At 36.5% G+C, this 22,047-nt stretch overlaps 1 protein-coding gene across 2 annotated transcripts in view; it reads left to right on the forward strand.

The window, feature by feature from the left end:
• Nucleotides 1–22,047, forward strand: part of GFPT1 (glutamine--fructose-6-phosphate transaminase 1) — a 52,442-nt gene that overhangs the window by 12,764 nt on the left and 17,631 nt on the right. The window contains exons 2-12 of one of the 2 annotated variants that reach the window (XM_019718397.3): nucleotides 50–157; nucleotides 2,341–2,448; nucleotides 7,507–7,632; nucleotides 11,501–11,559; nucleotides 12,217–12,351; nucleotides 13,795–13,856; nucleotides 14,801–14,880; nucleotides 15,074–15,127; nucleotides 18,330–18,435; nucleotides 20,234–20,397; nucleotides 21,335–21,430. In XM_019718397.3, the coding sequence (XP_019573956.1) occupies nucleotides 50–157; nucleotides 2,341–2,448; nucleotides 7,507–7,632; nucleotides 11,501–11,559; nucleotides 12,217–12,351; nucleotides 13,795–13,856; nucleotides 14,801–14,880; nucleotides 15,074–15,127; nucleotides 18,330–18,435; nucleotides 20,234–20,397; nucleotides 21,335–21,430 (1,098 nt within the window). The remainder of the gene's footprint in view (nucleotides 1–49; nucleotides 158–2,340; nucleotides 2,449–7,506; nucleotides 7,633–11,500; nucleotides 11,560–12,216; nucleotides 12,352–13,794; nucleotides 13,857–14,800; nucleotides 14,881–15,073; nucleotides 15,128–18,329; nucleotides 18,436–20,233; nucleotides 20,398–21,334; nucleotides 21,431–22,047) is intronic. The other variant, XM_019718399.3, reaches the window with a different exon arrangement.

A 22,047-nucleotide genomic window follows, 5' to 3' on the forward strand; every position in this document is an offset into this window, starting at 1 on the left:
TTTGTATCTTTTAGACAGAATTTTCTATTAAATATTTGTTTATTTGCAGGTATATTTGCGTACTTAAACTACCATGTCCCTCGCACAAGACGGGAAATCTTGGAGACCCTAATCAAAGGCCTTCAGAGACTGGAGTACAGAGGATATGATTCTGCTGGTATTTACTTTAAAAAAAATATTAATGGGTTTTGCATGATTCTTGCATCTAAATAGAGATGTTTTTCTTTTTGTTCGTTTGTTTTAGGTGACTAGATTCCTTATTAATGTCTGTTATGTTTTGGGTAAATCTAAAATATGAAGAATTTTTCCCTTTTTAAAGGGTTTGTTCATGTAATTTCAACAGTATTACCATTTATGTACAGCATTGCTTCTTATAGGTATCTTCTTTTGTAAAGAATGTTGCTGTAAAAACAAATCATCTAGGGCATTTTCATTGTTGGTTGAACAAAGTTTTTAAAGGCCTTACTTTATAAAGTATCTTTTTTCTTTCCTGTAACTTTAATTTTTTTTCTCCATCGATTCCAGGCTTTTGGCATATAAACTTGCCTAAGAGTCTTCGACCTTAAATAAATAGCAAAGCAAATAAAAATAACTTTCTGTCAACTTTATGTTCTGCTCTAGCTCTTTCCCTTAACTACAATGGGATTCCCTAAGACCACCCTCAGATTTGGTGATTTCCTAGAAGGATTCCGCATATAGTTGTGCTCATGACTATGATTTATTACAACAAAAGAATACAAAGCAAGATCAGCAAAGGGAAAAGGCACATGGGGTGAAGTCTGGAGGAGACCAGGTTAAGCTCAGAGTCCTCTCCTAATGGGGTCACAACAGGATGTGCTTAATTGCCCCTGCAAATTGTGACAACAGGTGTAAGCTGTCTCCCCCAGGAAGCTCATTAGCCACTCTGGTGCCCAAGTTTTTCATTGGGGGCTGGTCACATAGGCACCCTCTGTCTATCATGTACCAAAATTTCTGACTCCTAGAAAGGAAGCGGATGTTCAGCATAAGCCATGTTGTTACACCAGCAGTTTAGGTGCAGTGAGCCCTTAATCAGTTAGGGGGGTGGGAATCCTCCTGAAATCCAAGTTCCCAGGTACCAGCCAAGGCAACTTTGTAATCAGGCATTTCTAAGGATAGTAGTGTCAGGCCTACTATGTTCACTCTTTTCTGTACACTTAACATTGCCGGTTGTAATGGGCATTTATCTTCCATGACTTTTCCTCAGTTAATGGAAAGTCAATTTGTCAATTCCTTTGTTCTTAAAATTCTCTCCTTCCTTAGCTTCTCTGACAACACATCTCATTCTCTTCCTTACATGGTGATGATTTCCGTCTGCTGTGGGGGCTCCTTTTCTTCCACCTATTGCTTAAATGTTAACGTTTCTTACTTTGTATCTTCTTACTTTGTATGTTCATGGGTGAGCTCTGACTTCATTAACCTCCTATATATTGGCGACTTAAAATCCAGATGTTTGTCCCAAGCTGCAGACCTGTGTGTTCCACTGCCTCCTGAATAAAATACAATATAAACTGTGCATGTTCAGACTTCACTGAATACACTCGAGTTCTCAACCCACTCCCCTCTCTGTTCTTGCTGTGTTCCTTTTCTATCAACAATCATTCAAGTCCTGTGAGCCTTAAGGAGGTGTCCCAGACTTCTCTCACTTTCTCACGTTACATCCATTCATTTCTATTTCCCAATATCACCCATATCTGTCTTCATTACCACTGTTTAGTTCAGGCCCTCCTCCTTTGTGCTTTGCTATAGCTGAAACTTCTGAGAGCTGGTTTCTTCTTCATGTTTCTCTTCCTCCAGTCTATCCTCTATACTGTTCCCAAAGAGAGTTTTCTCAACTTTTTGCCATGTGATTTTTCTTCTTGAAACTTCTCACTGTTTGTCCAGTACCTTTAGGGTAACTTTTTCAAATTCCTTAGGAAATTAAGTAGAATCTCAAGAGAGTATTTCCTGCTACTTCCTTATTCCTTCTATCCTACTTCTGAGGTGAGTGCTCACGTTCTGTGTCTCTCCACTGTACTCCAGTTGCAACCGATAGTACTTTTATTATAACCTGAAACCACACTGTATTGCAATTATGCTTTCCTTGCCTGTCTTCTTAATAGACTTTTAGAAATTTGAGAACAGGAACTAAGTTATTTGCATTTTTGTCTCTAGTAGCTGTCTTGGTTCTTGATGTATAATAGGTGTTTAGTAAGTGTTGAGTTGATAAATAAATGAATTAATTAGACGAAAAAGATTTTAATTAAAAATTTTGCCTCATAATGATAATCTTAAGTAATAACCAGTTTTTAAATCTTGCTATTCTACCTCTTGATGATTTAGGTGTGGGATTTGATGGAGGCAATGACAAAGATTGGGAAGCCAATGCCTGCAAAATCCAGCTCATTAAGAAGAAAGGGAAAGTCAAAGCACTGGATGAAGAAGTTCACAGTAATGTACTTAGTTTGTTTTTTGTCCCCCCCCCCATCCCCTCTCTTCCTTCTCCCTTCCCTACCAAATTACCTTTCTTCCCATACTTTGGGGGCCATTTGGTGATTCTTAAAGTTGAAGGCAGGGAAGAAAAGTAGTTTTGTTATTGTCTGTATTGGTTTTAAAATGTACCTGAGTTTCAAAAATGATCATATTAATTAGGGAAGGAAATGAGTTAGATACTTTTAGTGCTGCCCTTATTCATGTGTTTTCACTTGGTGATCATCTTTAGTTTGGACTAAAAACCGCGTTTGGATGTATAGTAAGTCTGGATGTTGCACCTTTTAGTAGGTCTGATATGATCAGGTCAGTATCACGTTTGTCCTCACGATTTCTTTACTTCCCTGGCATAAAGTAATTGCCTAGGAATACACACTCCATTAAACAGGATGTACTTCTCAGTATATAGTTCATAATTGTCGCGTCCTGTGCAACACAGCCAGTGAGGAAACGAGAAGGGGCGGCTTTGGGTTAAGTTTTTAAGAAAGAAAGAAACAGAGACTTAATGTAGTTAAATCTCTCCGAAGGCCAGGGGGCCTCACAGTCTCAGAGGACTGGAGCCCAGAATAAAGCCCACTGGAGGTTTTTATTGGTAAGTATACAAATATAAGAAAGTAACATTGTTTCTTACACGGTCTGTGAGACTCATACATCATAGCAGAAAAGTGTTTGTTCCAATCACCCTTTGTAAACAGTCGAAGCACAAGGTCCCATGATGTCTTAATTACGGTATGTACCCTCTCAGGGTCAAGTCTCTTATATTGTAACAGTTCCGTTGAGATAAGTGGAGAGAACTGATCTTTATTGTCCTCACGACTTCTCTCACAATCAGGTGTGAGAGAAAAGCCAGAGCCAGCAGTGGCTTTTCCTAGGCAGGGGGAAGGGGAGGCAAGGCCCCTTCCCATATTTTTCTAAGGCATCACATTGGGGGTCTCCACTAGGTTCCGCCTGACTTGGGTTGTATTTCCCGTGAGATATCTTACCTGTCTTTGGCTGCAAACCATCTTTTGGAGATCAGATAGAGAGACATAAGGTGTAAACACAAGGATGGAACAGAGTCCCAGAAAGGCACAGTCTCACAGACTCTTCTTTCCTTAAGGAAAGACACAGGGGGGACAGTTGGCTAGGCTGTTGTGTGACTACACATAATATTATGCTTATGCATTTTATTTTTTCACAGGAAACTTAAAAATAAAAACTTTGAAGTAAATTGATTGAAAAAACATTAACTAAAAAATCCTCCACAAAACCAAGGAAACCTCATTTTTTTTTATGTACCTGCTCAAATGGATACCATCAGAATCCTTGTAAAAGGAGTACAGGTAGAAGAGGAAAATGATGGATTTAGTCATTTTTTTTCACATAAACTAAACATTTAGCTTTGTAGTACCTGTTAAAAAATTACATCAGTACTAATTTTGTGTGTATTATGGGTGAAATTAACTAGGGCTAGAGCAGGCACCTAAACAAGTACACTTCAGAAGCTGTAGTATAAATATCTCATATACCAGGCTGAGTATAAGTTTTCCAGGAGAGAATAAACCAATTGCTGTAAGATTCAGGGGAGAGTTCGCACAAGTTGGTGAGTCTAGGGATGCATAAGGAATGGCTGCTGATTATATCTGGACAGTGAAGGTCAGAAGGGAGAACCTTCTGAGGAAAATCGCTTGAGTAAAGATAATAACAGGGAAGGAAGTTTGTTGATGGAATAGTACGTAGTCCTTTTTATTTACTTTATTGGTAGATGAATGTGGGAGGCCAAAAGGCAGATTGTGACCAGAATCACCATCTTTGAATGTCAACATTGAAACATTTCCTCCTTTCCTACAGGAAAGTCAGGAAGTGATGGAGAAATGGGCACTCACAGACATTGGTGGTGAATTCTTAACTGATAAATCACTTTGAAGAGCAATCTGGCAATGTCTGGGTGGGAGGTGCCTACACCCTGTGACCAAGCACTTCCACTCTTGGGCATATACTTGAAAGAAACACGATAGACAAGGAGACATGACAAGAAGATTCATTGCAGCAAAATTTAGAAATAACCTATATGTTTACCAGTAAGGGAATGGGAAAATAACATTGTAATGATAGGGAATGACCGTATGTAACTTTTGAAAGGCAGGCACTAAATCTGGTTTTGCGTGTAGGGTGTAGGGGCATGGATAATTATTGGGAACTTAATGTTGGGTGAAAAAAGCAACCTGCTGTAGGATATGTAAAGTGTAAGGACCATTTACAAAACACAGAAGAATACTATGATTTATGGACATCTATTAGCATAATAGAAATTTGAAGGCAGAGTGGGGAAGGTTCTCCATCAACTTGAGAATCCTCTCGGAAGGAATGGGGTATAAAGTAGGCATCAACTGCATTTTTTACAGTTTCTATCTTCAAAAAGATAAAAAGCACAAATGACTATATGTTGACATTTGTTATCTCTGGGTGTAGGTATTTGAGGCTTTACTATTGCCAGCAAATTTAAATGTTTGAACTATTAAAAAAAAGAGAAGGATGACATCTGAGAAAAGGTATGCAGAGGACAAGCCTTGGGTGTGCGGTGGTGGGAAGATAGAAGATGCAAACAAGGAAATTATTGAAGGATTACCGCTCAGAAGGGTGAAGGGCCAGGTAGGGAGTTAGCCTTCGTAGGAGTGAAAGGTAAAAGAAAAGCCAACTCAAACAGAATTATGAGGTGAGGGGGAAAAGCTGAGTAAAGAGGAACTTGAGGGACTATAGGTAGGATTGAGGCTTAAGGAGAATAGAAAAGATGTCGTGAACTGTTGGGAAATTGAATGAACTATCAGTTTAATGAATAGGTAACATAGGTACATGTTTCTTAAATGGCAACAGTGAAATAAGTAGGTTTGGTAGTTACCATGAACTTGAATGGACTCAATTTACAGACTTGTTGCTCCAATGTTGCTTGCCCACATGTGTGGGGGGGTATACTACTGTAATTATAGTCAGTCTAAAAACCTAGTCAGATATTTTCATTGCTTACATTAGCTTGTAAAACAGTGATAAACTGTCCTTTACTTTTCTGGAGGTCATTTATTTGGTCACCTTAATTATTCAGAACACAGGTAAGCTAGGAAAGAATACATTGATGATTATTTCTACTCATTGATTGAGCCATCCAACAAAGATTTGAATATCTACCCTATGTAGCTATTAATGCTTAGGGTTTAAAGGTAACAAGGCAAGCTGTTGCTTTTGTAGTATTCAAATTCTGGTGGAAACCAGGTTGGCAACATGTCACAAATGTAATAGTACAGCAGAGTTTACCATTGTGGTTTTAATCTTAGGCTCTGGAATCAACCAGATTTGGGTTCAGATCCTGTCTCTATTTCCTATTCACTATGACCTATGGCAGGCAGATTCTGTGACCTCTTTGAGCCACAGTTTCTTTTTCTGTAAAATGGAGACAGTAGTACCCACCTCACAGAATATTGTGAGGATTCAATAACCAAATGAATATTTGTTGAGTACCTGTTATATACCAGCCATTGGTCTAGGCCCTGGGGACAAAACAGAGAACCAGATAGGCAAACCCCCTGCCCTGATGGAACTTACTGTTTTAGAGAGGGCCAGATAATAAATGGATAATGTTCGGTAGTAATTAGTGCTATGGAGAAAAAGTATGGTAGAGGTGACATTTGAACACAGACCATGTGATTGTCTGAACGAGGGAATTCTAGGTAGAGGGAACACCAAGTGCCAAGACCCTGTATGGGCTTGGTCTGCTTACAGCTGAAAGTCAGTGGGGCTAGAGTGCCATAAGTGAGGGGGAGAGTGGCGGGAGATGAAGCTGGAGAGGTGGCTGAGGGCTAGGTCACGTAGGAACTGAAGGACGAAGGATTTTACTGTGTGTGTCATGGGAAGCCGTTAGAAAATTTTGTGTAGGGGAGTGACATGATCTAACTCTCGTTTTGAAAGGATCACTTTGGTTGGTGTGCAAAGACTAGATTGTACAGATGGGAGATTGGACTCAGGGAAACCCGTTAAAATTCTGTTGAAGTAAAGTGGTTCAGGTGAGCGATGATGGTGGCGTGGGTCACAGTGGTAGAACCTAGCACGAAATTCTCAGTAAATATTGGCTGGTATTGGTAAAAGGTGTGTTGAGAGCTTTGCGGGATAATTGGAGAGGTGTGGGAGATGAGGATGGAAAGGTAGATGGGGAACAGATAGTGAAGTACCTGTATGCTGTGAAAAGGTGGTAGGGCTTTATCTTGAGAAAATGGTTCTCTGGCTGTATGTTAGAATTTGAGGATCTTTTGGCAAAGCCTTGTGATTGGGTTTAGAATGAGTCCTGTAGGCACCGATGCAAGCCACTTTTTTAAGCAATGGAAGTCTATCCAAGGATTTTAATTCCTTGATCAGATTTGTGTTTTAGAATGACCTCTGGTTAGCCAGTATAAAAACCACAAAGACTGATAAAGTGCTTGGAATTTCCTATTCAGAAGTTTGTTCTTAATTTAGACCTAATTCTGATAAGCTTTGTTATCTGATTAGCTTTATCTTAGCCAGATGAATTCTGTGTTTAGGAAATTAGAAGGAGGACATTACTATTAAATAACTACAACCGTCTTTTTTTTTTTTTTTTTAAGAAAGAAGAGATGGCTCATAGGGAAAAGGAATTAGGATAGCTGCTTTACAAGATCAAGGAGCATTAGTCTATAACCCCATATTTTTATAGCGTTGCTCTCTTCACAGGGACCTATTCTTTGACTTTGGATGCTCTCCATAATTGCAGTTTATATTATGTGATACGTTTACTGGGGACCAAAGAAATTGTTGTCATAAGGTTGTGTGTCATTGAGAAAATAAATTTACTTTTATATGTCTAATTTTTTCTTCTAAGTCTTTTAATTACTATTTTGAATATGCCTGATCTTCAGTTTCAATAATTGTATATTCCAGGTGAGCAGCACTGTAATAATTATATTTAAATATAGCTTATAGCGTTATCTCTACAGCATGATTTAATATTGGAATTTTTCATTTTATCTTCTTCAGAACAACAGGATATGGATTTGGATATAGAATTTGATGTACATCTTGGAATAGCTCATACCCGTTGGGCAACACATGGCGAACCCAATCCTGTCAATAGCCATCCCCAGCGCTCTGATAAAAATAATGGTACGGACAGATTGTGCATGCTGTGGAATGATTGTAGAGGGCCAGAAATGGGAGAAGAATGGAAGCACTTATGTTTTCATGATTTTAATGTGGAAAATTTCAAACATGTTCGGAAGTAGAGAATATACAGAACCTGTTGAATCCAGCTTCAACATACATCAATACATGATAAGTCATGTTTATCTATACCCCTCCAGATTATTTTGGAAACCAGTAGATATCATATAGATAACTGTATCACAGGTAACTAGTTATTGTAGCATTTAATTTGTAAATATTAAATGTGTATTTCTAAAAGGTAAGGACTCAGTAGATTGATGTGTCTCTGAAGTCTCTTAAGAGACTTCTCCCTTTCTTTCCTTTTCCTTGCAGTTTACGCTATTGTTTATCCTATAGAGTTTTCTACAGTTTAGATCTTGTTAATTACTTACATGGGTCATTTAACTTGTCTCTCTGTCCCTTCTATTTATTATAAATTGGTATGGTGTTTGTTTACATCTGGAGGTATACAGTTGTTAAACAGTAACCTTCAAGGTTGAAAGTTTTCTGAAAAAGGCTTTATTGAGCCATCTGCTAGCCAGAAAAAGGACCAGGTCCTAAAATGTACAGTCTAAACCGCTGGCAGCAGGGCTAGACTAGGAGAAGACAAACATGTCTTCCATCCTGAGATTGACGGGGCTCTTTTATCAGTGAGTTTGGAGAAAAAAGATGTAAGTTGATTTGGAAGAATTTACATTGGCTATAGATAAGGAAGGCGGGAATAGGTGAAGCGGGGCTAGTTCTGGGATAGGTGTATGGTAAGGAAGAAATGTTTGTTGCTTTTGGATTGGTTGTGGCCAACAGCCTGGAAAGTTCATGCATAAGCAGGATGCAGTGGTGTCTGGTGGTTGGCTATTCTCTGTGGATAAGAGCTGAAATAACCCTCTAGAAGTTGAGTCAAAGTTTCAACATATGTTCAGGAATGTGAGCAGTCTGTTGGTTTCTGCCTGTGCCTCTGATAACTGATGAACCCTCCGTGTCTCTTCTTCCCACCCTCTGGTGGTAGTCTAATGCTATCATTCCTTCATTTATTGTCTCAAATACTTGTATAAAGAGAAACTTCTCTAAATCAACTGTGTGGTTACCCTGAAGTACAGGGTATATAGGAAAGGCAGGATAAATGTTTGATTTATTTCCTCTTTATTTACCATTCTTCCAAAATGAAGTGGTTCAAATGTTCTAACATGAACAATGAGTTCCTTTTCAAATTGTTATAAACTCAAGGATTTAAAATATTTCATCTGTTTCAAACGCTGAAGTAATTATCCATATTGATGCACAGCTTTTCCCATCTTTGGCCATTGGGAGCTTATTCAGGTTGGTTCCCGAGTCCTTTTGATGTGACCCTAGTAGGCTCAAAAGTCTGCATTATTTTCTGGTAGACCAAGATGTCCTATGCTCATCTACTCCTGCCCCAGATCTGGAATCAACCATTTCTCTAAGGCAGCCTAGTTCCTTTTAGTGGAAATGATACTTAAAGACTATAAGCCAGGTCATCGCACTTAGACCTTTTCAGTGGGCAGAGCTAGAAAATACATGTACCTCTGTGTGCACATGTGCACATTTAAATTTAAAGGTAAAACACAACATAATTTTAAACTAACACTTCCAATTCAAATCCAGGGCTATAAGGCTTTTACTTAGCCTCATTGATCTTTGTATCTCCTTTCAATCACACCTAAAAACATAGGTCTTAACACTAGCAACATACTTATTTGTCTGTCACATGATATACATAAAACAGAATAATAACCAACACTAGCATAGCAGTATATTTACTGTTGTTTGTTAATTTTTCTTACTCATTTTTTTGTCCTTACGGTATCTTTCTCTAGGGCTGTACAATCAAATTAATAAATAATCCTTCTGTATGTGGTTGTGCTACCAGCTGGATACAGCATTATTATAATATGTTTTACTTTATTTTGAGTGTTAGGGATTGATTTTTCTTTAAAAACCAATTTTATTTACAACTATTTAAAATATTTGCATAGTTCTGAGGTCACACCTTTAAAAAAAAGCGTATTAAAATAAGTCTACTTTCTATCTCAGTTTCCTTATACCTTCTCTCCCTGGAGACAATAATTTAACAAATTTTTTTAGTGTCTCCTGTTTTTAAAAATAAGCAAATACTTACAAGTATATAGCATATGTATATGTTTGTGTATGTATGTATGTATCCTTTTTGAGATAAGATTTTACAGTTTAATTCAGAAGCTACCTTTTTAGGTTTCTGAGCTTCACAGGATTATTATTGAATTGGATTAGAATGCTAACAATAGCGCAAACTTTTAATTCTGACAAGGTCTTTATAAAAGATTCCTGAAAACTTACAGCTAGATTATATTTTGAGAATTTGGCTTTAAATTTAAGGCTTTATGTTAGCTATCAGCTATTTATAGTTCTCTTACGTTCTAGCATTAAACATTATATATATATATATAATTTTTTTTTTATTGGGGAATATTGGGGAACAGTGTGTTTTTCCAGGACCCATCAGCTCCAAGTCAAGTCATTTTCAATCTAGTTGTGGAGGGCACAGCTCACTGGCCCATGTGGGAATTGAACCACTTGACCTTGGTGTTATGAGCACAGCGCTCTAACCAACTGAGCCAAACAGCTGCCCCCAAACATTTTTTTAAAAGATTTACTTTTGTAGTATTATTTTGTGGTATCATCTTTTCTTTCTTAAAGATCTAGTGAAAATTTTTGTTACTTGGTTTGTAATGAATGCATTCAGTCTAAGCTCATTTAATGTCAGAACAAAATGTCAGATCGTTAAGTATTTTAAAAACATTTTTATAATGTAATACAAAATTGAGTTTAGTGGTAACTTCTCTCCTCACTTACATGAACTTTAAATAATAAATTCATATTAGTAGTCTTTATGTATACTGTCAGTAGCTACAAATAATATTGTCAACTCTTGATTATCCATTCTTATATTTTCCAAAATTATTTAATCGAAAAAGATGAAAATATCCCACTATCATATATATTTGATCTTGGAATGCTGTTTTAACATTTATTTATCTGACATTCCAGGATTTATTTGTCTGGACCTCAGATAAATAAATTTAATTATAGAACTGAATAACTTGTTTTTCTTATTAACTTCTTTAACTTTAGTTCTTTTCCCCCCAATTACAGTTGACATTCAATATTATATTAGTTTCAGGTGTACAGCATAGTGGTTAGACATTTGTATAACTTATGAAGTGATCCCTCCACTAGCTCCCTTGACACCATACATTTTTATTACTATATTATTGACTATATTCCCTATGCTGTACTTTACATCCCCATGACTATTTTGTGCCTGCCAATTTGTACTTCTTTAACTTTGTAAGCTGTGGTTCTTAAACGCATTTAGTGTAAATCAGGTTGTTTAAGTTTGAAAGTTTTTCTCTTTAAACTTAGGAATGTCATATGCATAAAACGAATGAACAAAGAAGTGAAAATAATAGTTATTTAGTTCAACTCTCTCATTTTGCAAATGAGAAAACAGACCCAGGGAACTTGCTCCTTTCACATGGTGACATTGGGTTAGTAGTTTAGCCACAACTGAAATTGATGTCTCTAGACACTAGTTTATTGTATTTCCCCACTATACCCATCTGCCTGACATTGCGTGCTTTCCTAAGCCACATAAATTGTGCTGTTGATCTACCTCAGGATAATCAGATAACGAAAAGTCAATAATACTTGATTATACCTTGAAGTATAGCATGTGACACATTTTTGACTTGAGAAAAATCTCGTAACAGTAATGATTATAATGTTTACTAGACCTGTAATATTTTGTCATCAATACCTTTATTTCTTTTAGAATTTATTGTTATTCACAATGGAATCATCACCAACTACAAAGACTTGAAAAAGTTTTTGGTAAGTAAAGTGACCTAAAAAGACACTGATCTTTGACAATTAACTTCCTCCCTCCCTCCCTCCCTCCCTCCCTCCCTCCCTCCCTCCCTCCCTCCCTCCCTCCCTTCTTTCCTTCCTTCCTTTGTCCAATTGAACTCTCTGCAGTGATGGATACCTATAGCTGTACTTTCCAATGTAGTAATCACTCTCCATACTCTCCATATATGGTTATTGAGCTAGTATGACTGAGGAACTAAACTTGAAATTTTATTTCACATTAATCAATTTAAATTTAAATGGCCACATATACCTAATGGCTATTGTATTGGACAGTATAATATCATTACTAAATAAAGACTCATCATATTCATTATGGAATTTGTATTTTGTGAGTATTGTATATTTCATTATATTTTAATTATTTAAAATGTATTTAATTCATTGTGGCATATATAGATTTATGTAATTATAAGTGTATGTTCAGTTACACAGAATACCTCACTGTTTTGGGTTCACTATAATTAAATGGTGACCTTAATTTTGAACAGTGGGTAATGGGGTAGTGTGGTAAAAAAAGATTAGAAATTGGTTATTGAGATTTGGGGAAAAAGTTCTGTAGAGATTTGGATATGTTGTGTACTTCCTCAAATGTATCAATTTTTTTCCTTCTAATTACAGGAAAGCAAAGGCTATGACTTTGAATCTGAAACAGACACAGAGACAATTGCCAAGCTCGTTAAGTACATGTATGATAATCGGGAAAGTCAAGATACCAGTTTTACTACCTTGGTGGAGAGAGTTATCCAACAATTGGTATTAAATCATACTATTAAAAATAATTATTGCCAACATTAATCACAATAACTCTTAAAGTTAAGTTTGAGAAGCAGGAACTGTGCTCATTTTTAAATATTTTTGACTTTTGTTTCCCATGTATGTAACTATTCAATTTGAATACTTGAGAGTGTTGTTTGACTGATTGACCTCTCCTTTCCCATACACACTAAACATTTTATTTCTTTCACTGTAGCTTAGTGTCATGGGAATTAAAAGTAATCTAAAAATCAAACAGTTTGTCCCAAAACTATGTATACACACATACACACACACACACGCACACCCATACATGCCACACACAATATGCACACAGTCCACACAGTCGAGGACTCATCACTTTCTTGCTTCCTACTTATTCCAGTCAATAACTTAGCACAAGGGGAGCTTCAGTGAAACGCACATTTTTTATTCTGGGATAACATCTGCGTGTCTCTGAGCCCGTATAATGAACTCCATATTTTTCCTTATGGGGACTTCTCCATGGTTCTGTGCCACTATAGAAAATTATTTCCCAGCCCCAGAGAAAAGTGGTATTCTTTTTGATTCCATACCAGTTGCCCTAATTAAAAATGAAGGATAATCAAAGATCTACAAAAGTCTAAATGCATAGTGATTTCCACCCCCTTTCCCACTCATAACTCTAGCTTTCCCATTTAAAAGCCCTTTACTTTTCTATGAAGGTCCGACCCTCACGTCCCACTTCCACCCAATCATATGATGTCTGCAGTGAAGGAAGAGACAGGAAGATGGAGAAAATAGAGCCCTGCTTCATTCCTTTACTCAAGGGAGAGTAGTGTGCCTTCCCAGCCTTTTCTTGTTTCTACTCATAGTATAAACCAGTTTGTGTTCTATGGTGGTTCCTTCCCTCTCCTACCTCACGTTCCTCCTCTATTCATTCTTGATTTCTTTAGTCCCTGTACCTGAGGAGGTTGGGTTGAGGAGGTGGTATGCTGTGCATGTTAATAATTACGATTGTTTATATTTATCTGCAATATCAAGGTCAAAAAGAGAGTGTAAGTTAACTGGTAAAAAATTACTGGGCCAGAAAATGAGTTTTGATCCGACTTGGGACCTTTCCCAATTCTGTCCTCCCCTTACTAACGGATAGAACAGAAGGTATGATGTATCTGTTGAGAAAGGTTGGTACCGTGTACAATGGTGACTTTTAAAATGGTCTGTTTGGGGCCTATTATCTATTGAGCCTATTTCAAGAGTAGGCTTGGTTAAAAAGTGGGTCTTGGATACACCAAAACTCAGGAGGAAGTGTCTATCTAAAACTTATACTCGTTTATACACTAGTGCAAAAGAGCAGTTGTGTAAACAAAAAATTCCTGTGCTAAAGGCAGTATGTTTTAGGCATTTCACATTTGATAATTGATTATAATATATATTACTAATGCATTTATTTTCCCTCCATAGGAAGGTGCTTTTGCCCTTGTATTTAAAAGTGTTCATTTTCCTGGCCAAGCAGTTGGCACAAGGTATATATAGATTTAGTAATGACTAATGATTATATGTACTTTGAAATTTTTGAATTATGAGTTTATTCTCTGTACACTATAAATGACCCTTCACTATAAAGGCTTTGCCCTTTCTTAGAGATAGTCATGTGAGCGTATTTTTATATACTCTTTCTTGTCAGTTGTTTTACCACTTTTCCATTTAACAGAATCCCTTAATAAATCAAATACATTTTGGCATTTATAACTGGCCTTTTGTTTGTAGTGGGGCACCACCATTACTTTGTGAATTTGCATATTGCATATTCTCTACTTTAAGGCTCAAAACATTAACTTTATCCATATTTTTTTGAAGTATGCTAGACAGAGTCCTAGGTAATTGTACCAGCACTGCTTTTCCTGGGATAGTTAAGCCTAATCATGAAGTCTGGTTTAGAACAGTGAAGAGTCCCGTGATGTGATAAGAGACAGTTACCTCTGAAGGCAGGGTGACTAAGTAAAAGGCACTAAATGTTCCTATATTGTTCATATATCGAAAGAAAGTTTGCATTTAACATGAAAAGGGAAAAAATTTTCAAGCGTATTGTTATAGAATAGGGATTGGCAAATCTTTTCTGTAACTGGACAGATCGTAAATATTTTCGATCTGGGCCATGTGGCCTCTGTAGCAACTACCCGGTTTTACTTTTTTAGTGTAAAAGCTGTGGAAAATATGTAAAAGAAAGGGCATGGCTGTGTTCCAGTAAAAATAGACAAACCTGCCTTGTTGGTCATAGTTTGCCAACCTCTGTTATTGAATATTTTTTTAAAATTCTGTTTATGTCATTTTGTTAATATCTGAAGTTGAGCTTGGAGGGAGAATTTGAACTTTTATTTGAAGAGTGTTCTGTCATCAATTTAAATTTTATATCATTAATGCAGTATTTGTAAAAATGGTTTAATTCTGTTTAATTTGGTGCTAATAGACGAGGCAGCCCTCTGTTGATTGGTGTACGAAGTGAACACAAACTGTCTACTGATCACATTCCAATACTCTACAGAACAGGTAAAAACACTTCCTATATCATACCATGGGGAAAATGTATAAATTGCAGTAGACACAAAGAATTGTTTTCCTTAAATTGAAATAAATGCCTCTGGTCAGGTTCACTCTTACATATAGTTCTGTCTAGATATGAAAAAGATTTGTTTTGTGATTTCTCTGATGAGCAGAATTTTTTTCTGTTGTATATCCGTAGCTAGGACTCAGATTGGATCAAAATTCACACGGTGGGGATCACAGGGAGAAAGAGGTGGGAAATGCACTCTGCATGGATGGGGAGGAATCTTATCCTCTTTTGTTCGTTCTTTACTAATTCTTTGTTCTTGGAGTGAATGAATGTGCTGCGCCTCTAAAAATGTGCTTATTTTATGGGGAAACATATTTTGACATTTTTCTAATTTGCAGAGTATATTTTGTCTGTCTGCTTTTGGCATTTAGAAAACTGCTTTTAGTAATTTGTTTCTTTAAAGTTCCTGAGATTTGAAAAAGTAATTGAAATTGTAAAGTTTTTTTCCTTTGCTTTAAATTAAAATCAGGTAGGATACATTATTATAAATAAGATGCTAAGATTAGGGAAAGAACATTGTTTGGTAGGCTATTACAGATTGAACTTAGTGGTAGTTTGAATAATTCAGCCTAACTTTTAACTGACATAGGTTTAAATGTTTTATTTTATTTTATGCATGGTATTTTACTTTTAGATTTACATTCAATATCTTGATTGGCTTTCTTTGAATTTGGAATTATTGTTCTTTTTTTGTTTATGTTTGAAGTTTATTTTTTTATAGAGCTTTCAGCTATGCAAACTCTGGATCATTTTATTGATATAATCAGACAAAACCCCCACAATATGCTCTTTCCATTTACTTATTACTAAAAGCTTTCTATGTAAGACAGGGAGTGGTAAATTCAGGAAATAGGAACCCGTATTATTAATGTATAATTCTTGGTTTCTTGAAAAAAAAAATTAGCAAAGTATTCTAAACCTATTCATTTTTAGATAGTGGCTACTTTCACTATTTTATCTGTAGCAGAAAGTTACTTTTTTAAATAACCTTCAATCCTGAGATGTTAGAATTTTTTATCTTTCTCATCCCCCTCACTCCCTTTTCAAGAGAAAAACAAGTCTACCAGTGAGAGTACAGATTTTAGATTCAGAATTCCAGATTTCTGTTAATAATTCTGCTCGTGTATACATTACCTATATGTTACTTTGTACATTATGTTAGGCTGCTTTTAGAAAAACATTGATTAAGGTCTTAGGAAGTTGGAAGAAAAATTTATCATAAGACAGATCTCTTTGAGATCAGAGTTTGTGTTTTAGTGACATTTATCTCTCTAGCTCCTAGTAGGTACATAGTGTGTGCAGCTCAGCAGAGTTTAATTTAAAAAGTCTGGCCTCTTACTGAAGAGGCTATGTAGAGGGGAGAACCCTAGACTGGCTTTCAGTGTTTTACTATTGTATTTTCTCCAGGTGACCAAGTAAAGTGGATGATAATAATTGTATTCCACTTAAATCAAACCAGATGAGATAATCAATATATGGAAAGACATTTTATAGATTGTAAGAGTTATAAATGTCAAGTAGTAATATCCTTTTTGTTTAAATTGGCAATGATACCTCATATTCTTCTAAATACTGTAAGTAAATACCCCTTGTCACTTGAAGAATGAAATAACATATATTTGGAGAAAGAATGTAGTGAAATGCAGTTCCATTAGGGCATTTTACAACCAAAGCTGGTTGTATTGATTTAAAAAATGTAGATGCTGGGCTATCCTTTTACCTAGTTTTTAATTCACTTTTTATGTACAGTAAAGTTCATTCTTTTTTTAAAAGACAAAAGTTTATTCCTCTGTCACAAAGGCAGTGCAGGATTGGTATGGCAGCTCCACAAAACCTTTAGGAATCCAGGCTCCTTCCAATCCATCATGCTGTCATCCCAGGAGTGTGTTGTTTATCCTCATGTTCCAAGGTGGCAACCAGAGCTCCATACACCACATCTATATTCCAGGAAGAAAACTAGAGGATGGGAAAAAGTTCACTTTATTTGATGTACAATTTATCGAGTTCTTTCAAACACAGGCAGTTGTGTAACCTCCACCACAATTAAGATTCAGAAAAATTCCATCCCCTAAAAAGTTCCCTCCAGCTGCTACTTTGTTGTCAACCCTCGTCCCCATTCCGAGCTCCTGGCAAACACTCATCTATTTTATCTTTCTCGAGTATTATCTTTTCTAGGATGTTACCTTATACTTATATTTTTAAATGTGTTATCTTTTTTGCTGTTGAATTTGGATGGGAAGAGCTATTTTATTTTCATGCCGAAACCACACCAAATAATAATGGATTGTGGAGAACTTTAGATGTATGTTTCTAAGAATAGTTATTTCCAAGTCTTTATAGACATGCATTTTAAAGGATTGACACAATATGAGTTTTTACAAGTGTATTTATGGTATTCTCTGGCCATTTTGTCCGTAGATTATAAATAAAGTCTATGTCCTAATCTTGGAGAAAGATGCTTTTTTGTCTTCAATTAATAGATTTTTTTTTCTATGTTTGGCTAATTTGTCAAACTTCAGTATGCTTTCCAGTGTTGACTTTAGTTGTGAATGAGCAAAAAGGAAAAAAAAATCTTTATTAGTGACTTGATGAATTAAGTAGAGATGCCAGGATTCTAAAGTGCTACAATTGAAAGGATGTTATCGTTGCAAAAGGACCATACTTTATCTTGACTTATAAGAAATGTTAGAAAACTCAATTTTAAGAAAGGAGAGGTTACGGGTTTATAATATTTTCACTCCTAATTGGTAGGTGCCACATATGATATAGCGTGGTTAAAGAGTTATAAGTATCTTAGTTTTTTTTTTGAATTATAATTAGTGTAGACTACATCTTGATTTGTTATACCGATTTACTGTTAAAATCTAGAGAAATTTTGTTGTGAGATGATAAAAATTGCTATGCCAGTAGTCTGCATTTTATTTTTCATTGCACAATTTTGATATTTTAAATGTAATTTTTATGATAAGTTTAGGTATACAAACTTATATTAAACTTATATTAAATACAAATTTGTATTAATTCCATCACATTTTATATAGTTAAATTGTGATTAGATTATACATAGTTTGGATTGAACAAAAGTTAGTGATATTAATGAATTATCTGCCTTTTACTTGGAAAAGAAGTGTTATATTAAAAATATTAATAATGTAGCACTGTTATCTGCCACGCCATCTTTGATAGTTGCCATTTCACTACACTTTTTCTCTGTTGTTCTTGACTTATTGCATGGAAATAAGGTGATTTACCTGGCATTTAAAAGTTGCTGAAATTATTTTGTCTTGCTATGGTTTTCTGTTGATTTTTGTAGAAAGTTATGTGTATTTATATACTGGCCGTGGTTTTCTACATGTTTGCCAATTCTGTTAACTCTGTGCTCTAGGCAAAGATAAGAAAGGAAGCTGCAATCTCTCTCGTGTGGACAGCACAACTTGCCTTTTCCCCGTTGAAGAGAAAGCGGTGGAGTATTACTTTGCTTCTGATGCAAGGTAAGCTTCTTCAGTTGATTCAAAGAGAATTTTTAATAAAACTTCTCATGCTACAGGAAACCAGAAAGTCATTTTGTATAAATCTAGTCATGCTGTATAGGAGAACTTTGTTAATTAAAGGAAGTGAAGGTGACCTTTTGGAGATGGGATTCGACAAACACTTTTTCTCTCAATTCAAAGCACATAGGTCAGTTTACAAAGGTAGATACAGATAGATAATTGTCCTTGAGACTTGTTCCATTGTGTTTACTCTGAGTGCTTGTATTTTTTTTTTCTGTTATTTTAGGAGTTTTACCCAGGTTTTGGAGGGAGGAGAGGCTTTTAGAGGGAGGAGAGTAGAATGGCTAGTATTTCACCAATTATAGTATAGTTGCTAAACCATTGTACTTTTAGTCTAACGTAGACACTTATCTTTTCAATTTAGAAGTAATTGGCAGCATAATCACTTTCGCAAAGGAAGTAGTACTAGATGAAGAGATTTTGAGAGGAAATGCAGTGGGATGCTTAGATGTATTTGTAAATAATAAATGATGTATTATAATAAATAAAAGTTGTATTTATAAATGCTAAGAGTAATGAGGATAAAATGGAATCACTCAAATTGTCAACAAGTATTTGAGTCATTCATTTAAGGGGATCTAAAAATGATGCAGTTTAGGACTGCAGGGAATGTAATATCTCCGTGAGAAAACAAGCTTTAGTGTTTTCTAATGTTTACAGATGTATAAAGTGTGTAGTCAGTGCTAAGATATGTTATTACTGTCATTAAGTAGGTTTGTTACAGAGTTGACAGTTATGGCTTAAATAAACTGGAAGTTGCAGGAGCATCTCAGACATTTTTCAGTCACTCGTACCTTCGTATTGAACACTCCAGCAAAGCCATGTGCTGGGCTCAGGAGTTAATGGTGAATAAAAATAAAAATATTACTTGTCCTTAAGGAGCGCTTCCTTAATGGAGGAGACATCTTAATCAGTAGTCACACAAGTGTAGAATTCCAGCTGTGACAAGAGCTACAGAATGTTAATTAATAGGGTGACTTACTCTCCTATGGGTACATTTCTTTAAAGGAATGATACTTGAATTGAGAGTTGAGATATTAGGAGTTAATTTAGTGAAGAGGTGGAGGAAAGAACATTCATTCTCTGCAGATGGATCAGCCTGTGAGAGCTTGGGATGGGCAGGAGTAGGACTGGACCAGAGAGGAAGTTTGGTGGGAGGTAAGGCTAGAGGAGGAGATAGGGGATCACAGTAAGGCCTTTTATTGTTTTCCTAAGAGCCAGAGGGAAGCTGCCAGGTGGTTTGTTGGGTGAAGGAGAAATGCTGACTAGAGTTGCCTTTTGTAACCGTTTTGGCAGAAATGGAGAATGAATGGATGGAGGGAGAGTAAAGGGAGTGTGGGTGGACACGGTAGGAGGTTGCTGTAGCAGTCCAGCCAAGAGCTGATGGTAGCTTGCACTGGCTTGTGGTGGTGGACACAGAAGCTTTGAGAAATATTTAGGAGTTAAAATCGAAGGACTTAGTGATGGCTAGAATGAGGAAGAAACAACCATGCTTCTTTTTGATGTAATCTAATTCTGTGTATGTTGCTGCAAAGAGATCCTTTTATTCATTGTCCACGGTGACCGCCCTCAGCCCTACTGCCCTGTGGGGAATGGCGTTGATAACCAGAACGCTGTCAGTGATAGTGCAGGAGGATAGAGTTTGTACTTAAATTTGGTCCTTGTGTCTTTATGGTAGTTTTATTTGTAACAGTCATCCTTGATTATTGATTGTGATATCTTCTTGAATGTTGTACAGTGCTGTCATAGAATACACCAATCGCGTCATCTTTCTTGAGGATGATGATGTAGCAGCTGTGGTGGACGGCCGGCTTTCCATCCATCGGATTAAACGCACTGCGGGGGATCACCCTGGGAGAGCTGTGCATTCTCTGCAGATGGAACTCCAGCAGATCATGAAGGGTGCGAGCTTTTGTCTGTTACGGCTTGGGGTCAAACGGAAAGGATGCATTCTGCTTCCTGTCCTAGTGTAGGAACCTGACAACGCACTGTGAGGAAATCTTTCCCGTGATTAGTGAAGGGATAACTCCAGGAAAAGGGATGGTTCTTTGGAGAATTGATCTGCTAGTTTTACAGTAGTTCTCCTTCAAACTAATTAATGGTTTATTGTTTCTAACATTAAAAAAGAGATTGATTATTTAAATAGTACATGGTATTTTTAAGATGCTTTATCAACACAGTCTGTATTCTGTTCTTTATTCCTCTCGTTCTCGCTACGCTTGCATTTTCTCATATATGAAATGGGAACGATAGGACCTACTTCATTAGGCCATTTTGAGGATGGAGAGAGCTAATATATGTAAAGCCCTTAAAACGGTGCCTGACACACTTAGTGAGCCCTACATAATGTTTGCTGCTATTAACTATTATGATTACTGTGGTGATGGTTTTTCTCCTTTCTGGTGAGGTTGTGGTGGGAATAAAAGCTAATGTTTACCATGTAACTGCTATATGTCATGTCTTTGCTGTATGAATCCACACTCCAATGCGGTGAGGTAGCTGCTGTTCTTATTTTAAGAAATTTCCTCAGAGCCACTTAGCTAGTAAAGATAGCTTGATTTCAACCTAAATCTGACTCCAAAACTTAAGCTTGTCCCACTCCCGTTTTTCTATAACTGCATATTTTAGGTATGAAGTTAATAAATGTGATGTTTCCTCCTTACTCATTTTTTTTCATATCAGGTAAAATGTCATATATGAATATTATTCTCGCCTGCATAACCTTTTGTTTCATTTTATTTACTAAGATTATATTAAAGGAGGTGTACTTTCAGTTTTGTACAAATTTCTTATTCTTTGGCATAGTTTTGTTTTAATGATATAATTTATATTACTTTAGGTAACTTCAGTTCATTTATGCAGAAGGAGATTTTTGAGCAGCCAGAGTCAGTTGTGAACACAATGAGAGGAAGAGTCAACTTCGATGATTATACTGGTAATGACACATGCATTATTTTATTATTTCCAAGTCTCCTGTGGGGGTGGACATTGACAGCCTGGCAGCATTGTCCTTGAGAGCCGTATAGAGCAGCTGTGGCTGCCAGCCACCAGTGGGCCCAGTCATCTTTTAAAAGTCCTCAGTGTGTTATTCCTGATATGAGGTGTACCTGGAAGAGTCAGATTCATAGAGACAGAAGGTTGATTGGTGGTTACCAGTCCCTGGGGAGAAGGGAGGCTGGGGAGTTATTACTTAGTAGGTACAGAGTTTGATTCTGGGAAGATACAAAAGTGCTGGAGATGGATGGTGGTGATGGTTGCACAACAGAGGGTGCTTAATGCCACTGAACTGTACACTTAAAAATGGTTAAAATGGTAAATTTCATGTTCTGTATATTTTACCATGATTAAGAAGAAGTGAATAATAACTAATGGTTGCCGGGAGCTGAGGGAAGGGGGAAAACAGAGTGACTGCTAATGGATTTGGGGTTTTTGGGGGGGATGATGAACATGTTCTAAAATTAGATCGTGGTAATGGTTGTACAACTCTGAATATACTAAAAACCACTAGCCATACACTTTAAAAGGGTGACTTAATGGGCTGCGACATACATA

The sequence above is a fragment of the Rhinolophus sinicus genome, chromosome 2, assembly GCF_057876585.1.
Source record: "Rhinolophus sinicus isolate RSI-liver-muscle chromosome 2, RSI-T2T, whole genome shotgun sequence".
Taxonomy (NCBI): domain Eukaryota; kingdom Metazoa; phylum Chordata; class Mammalia; order Chiroptera; family Rhinolophidae; genus Rhinolophus; species Rhinolophus sinicus.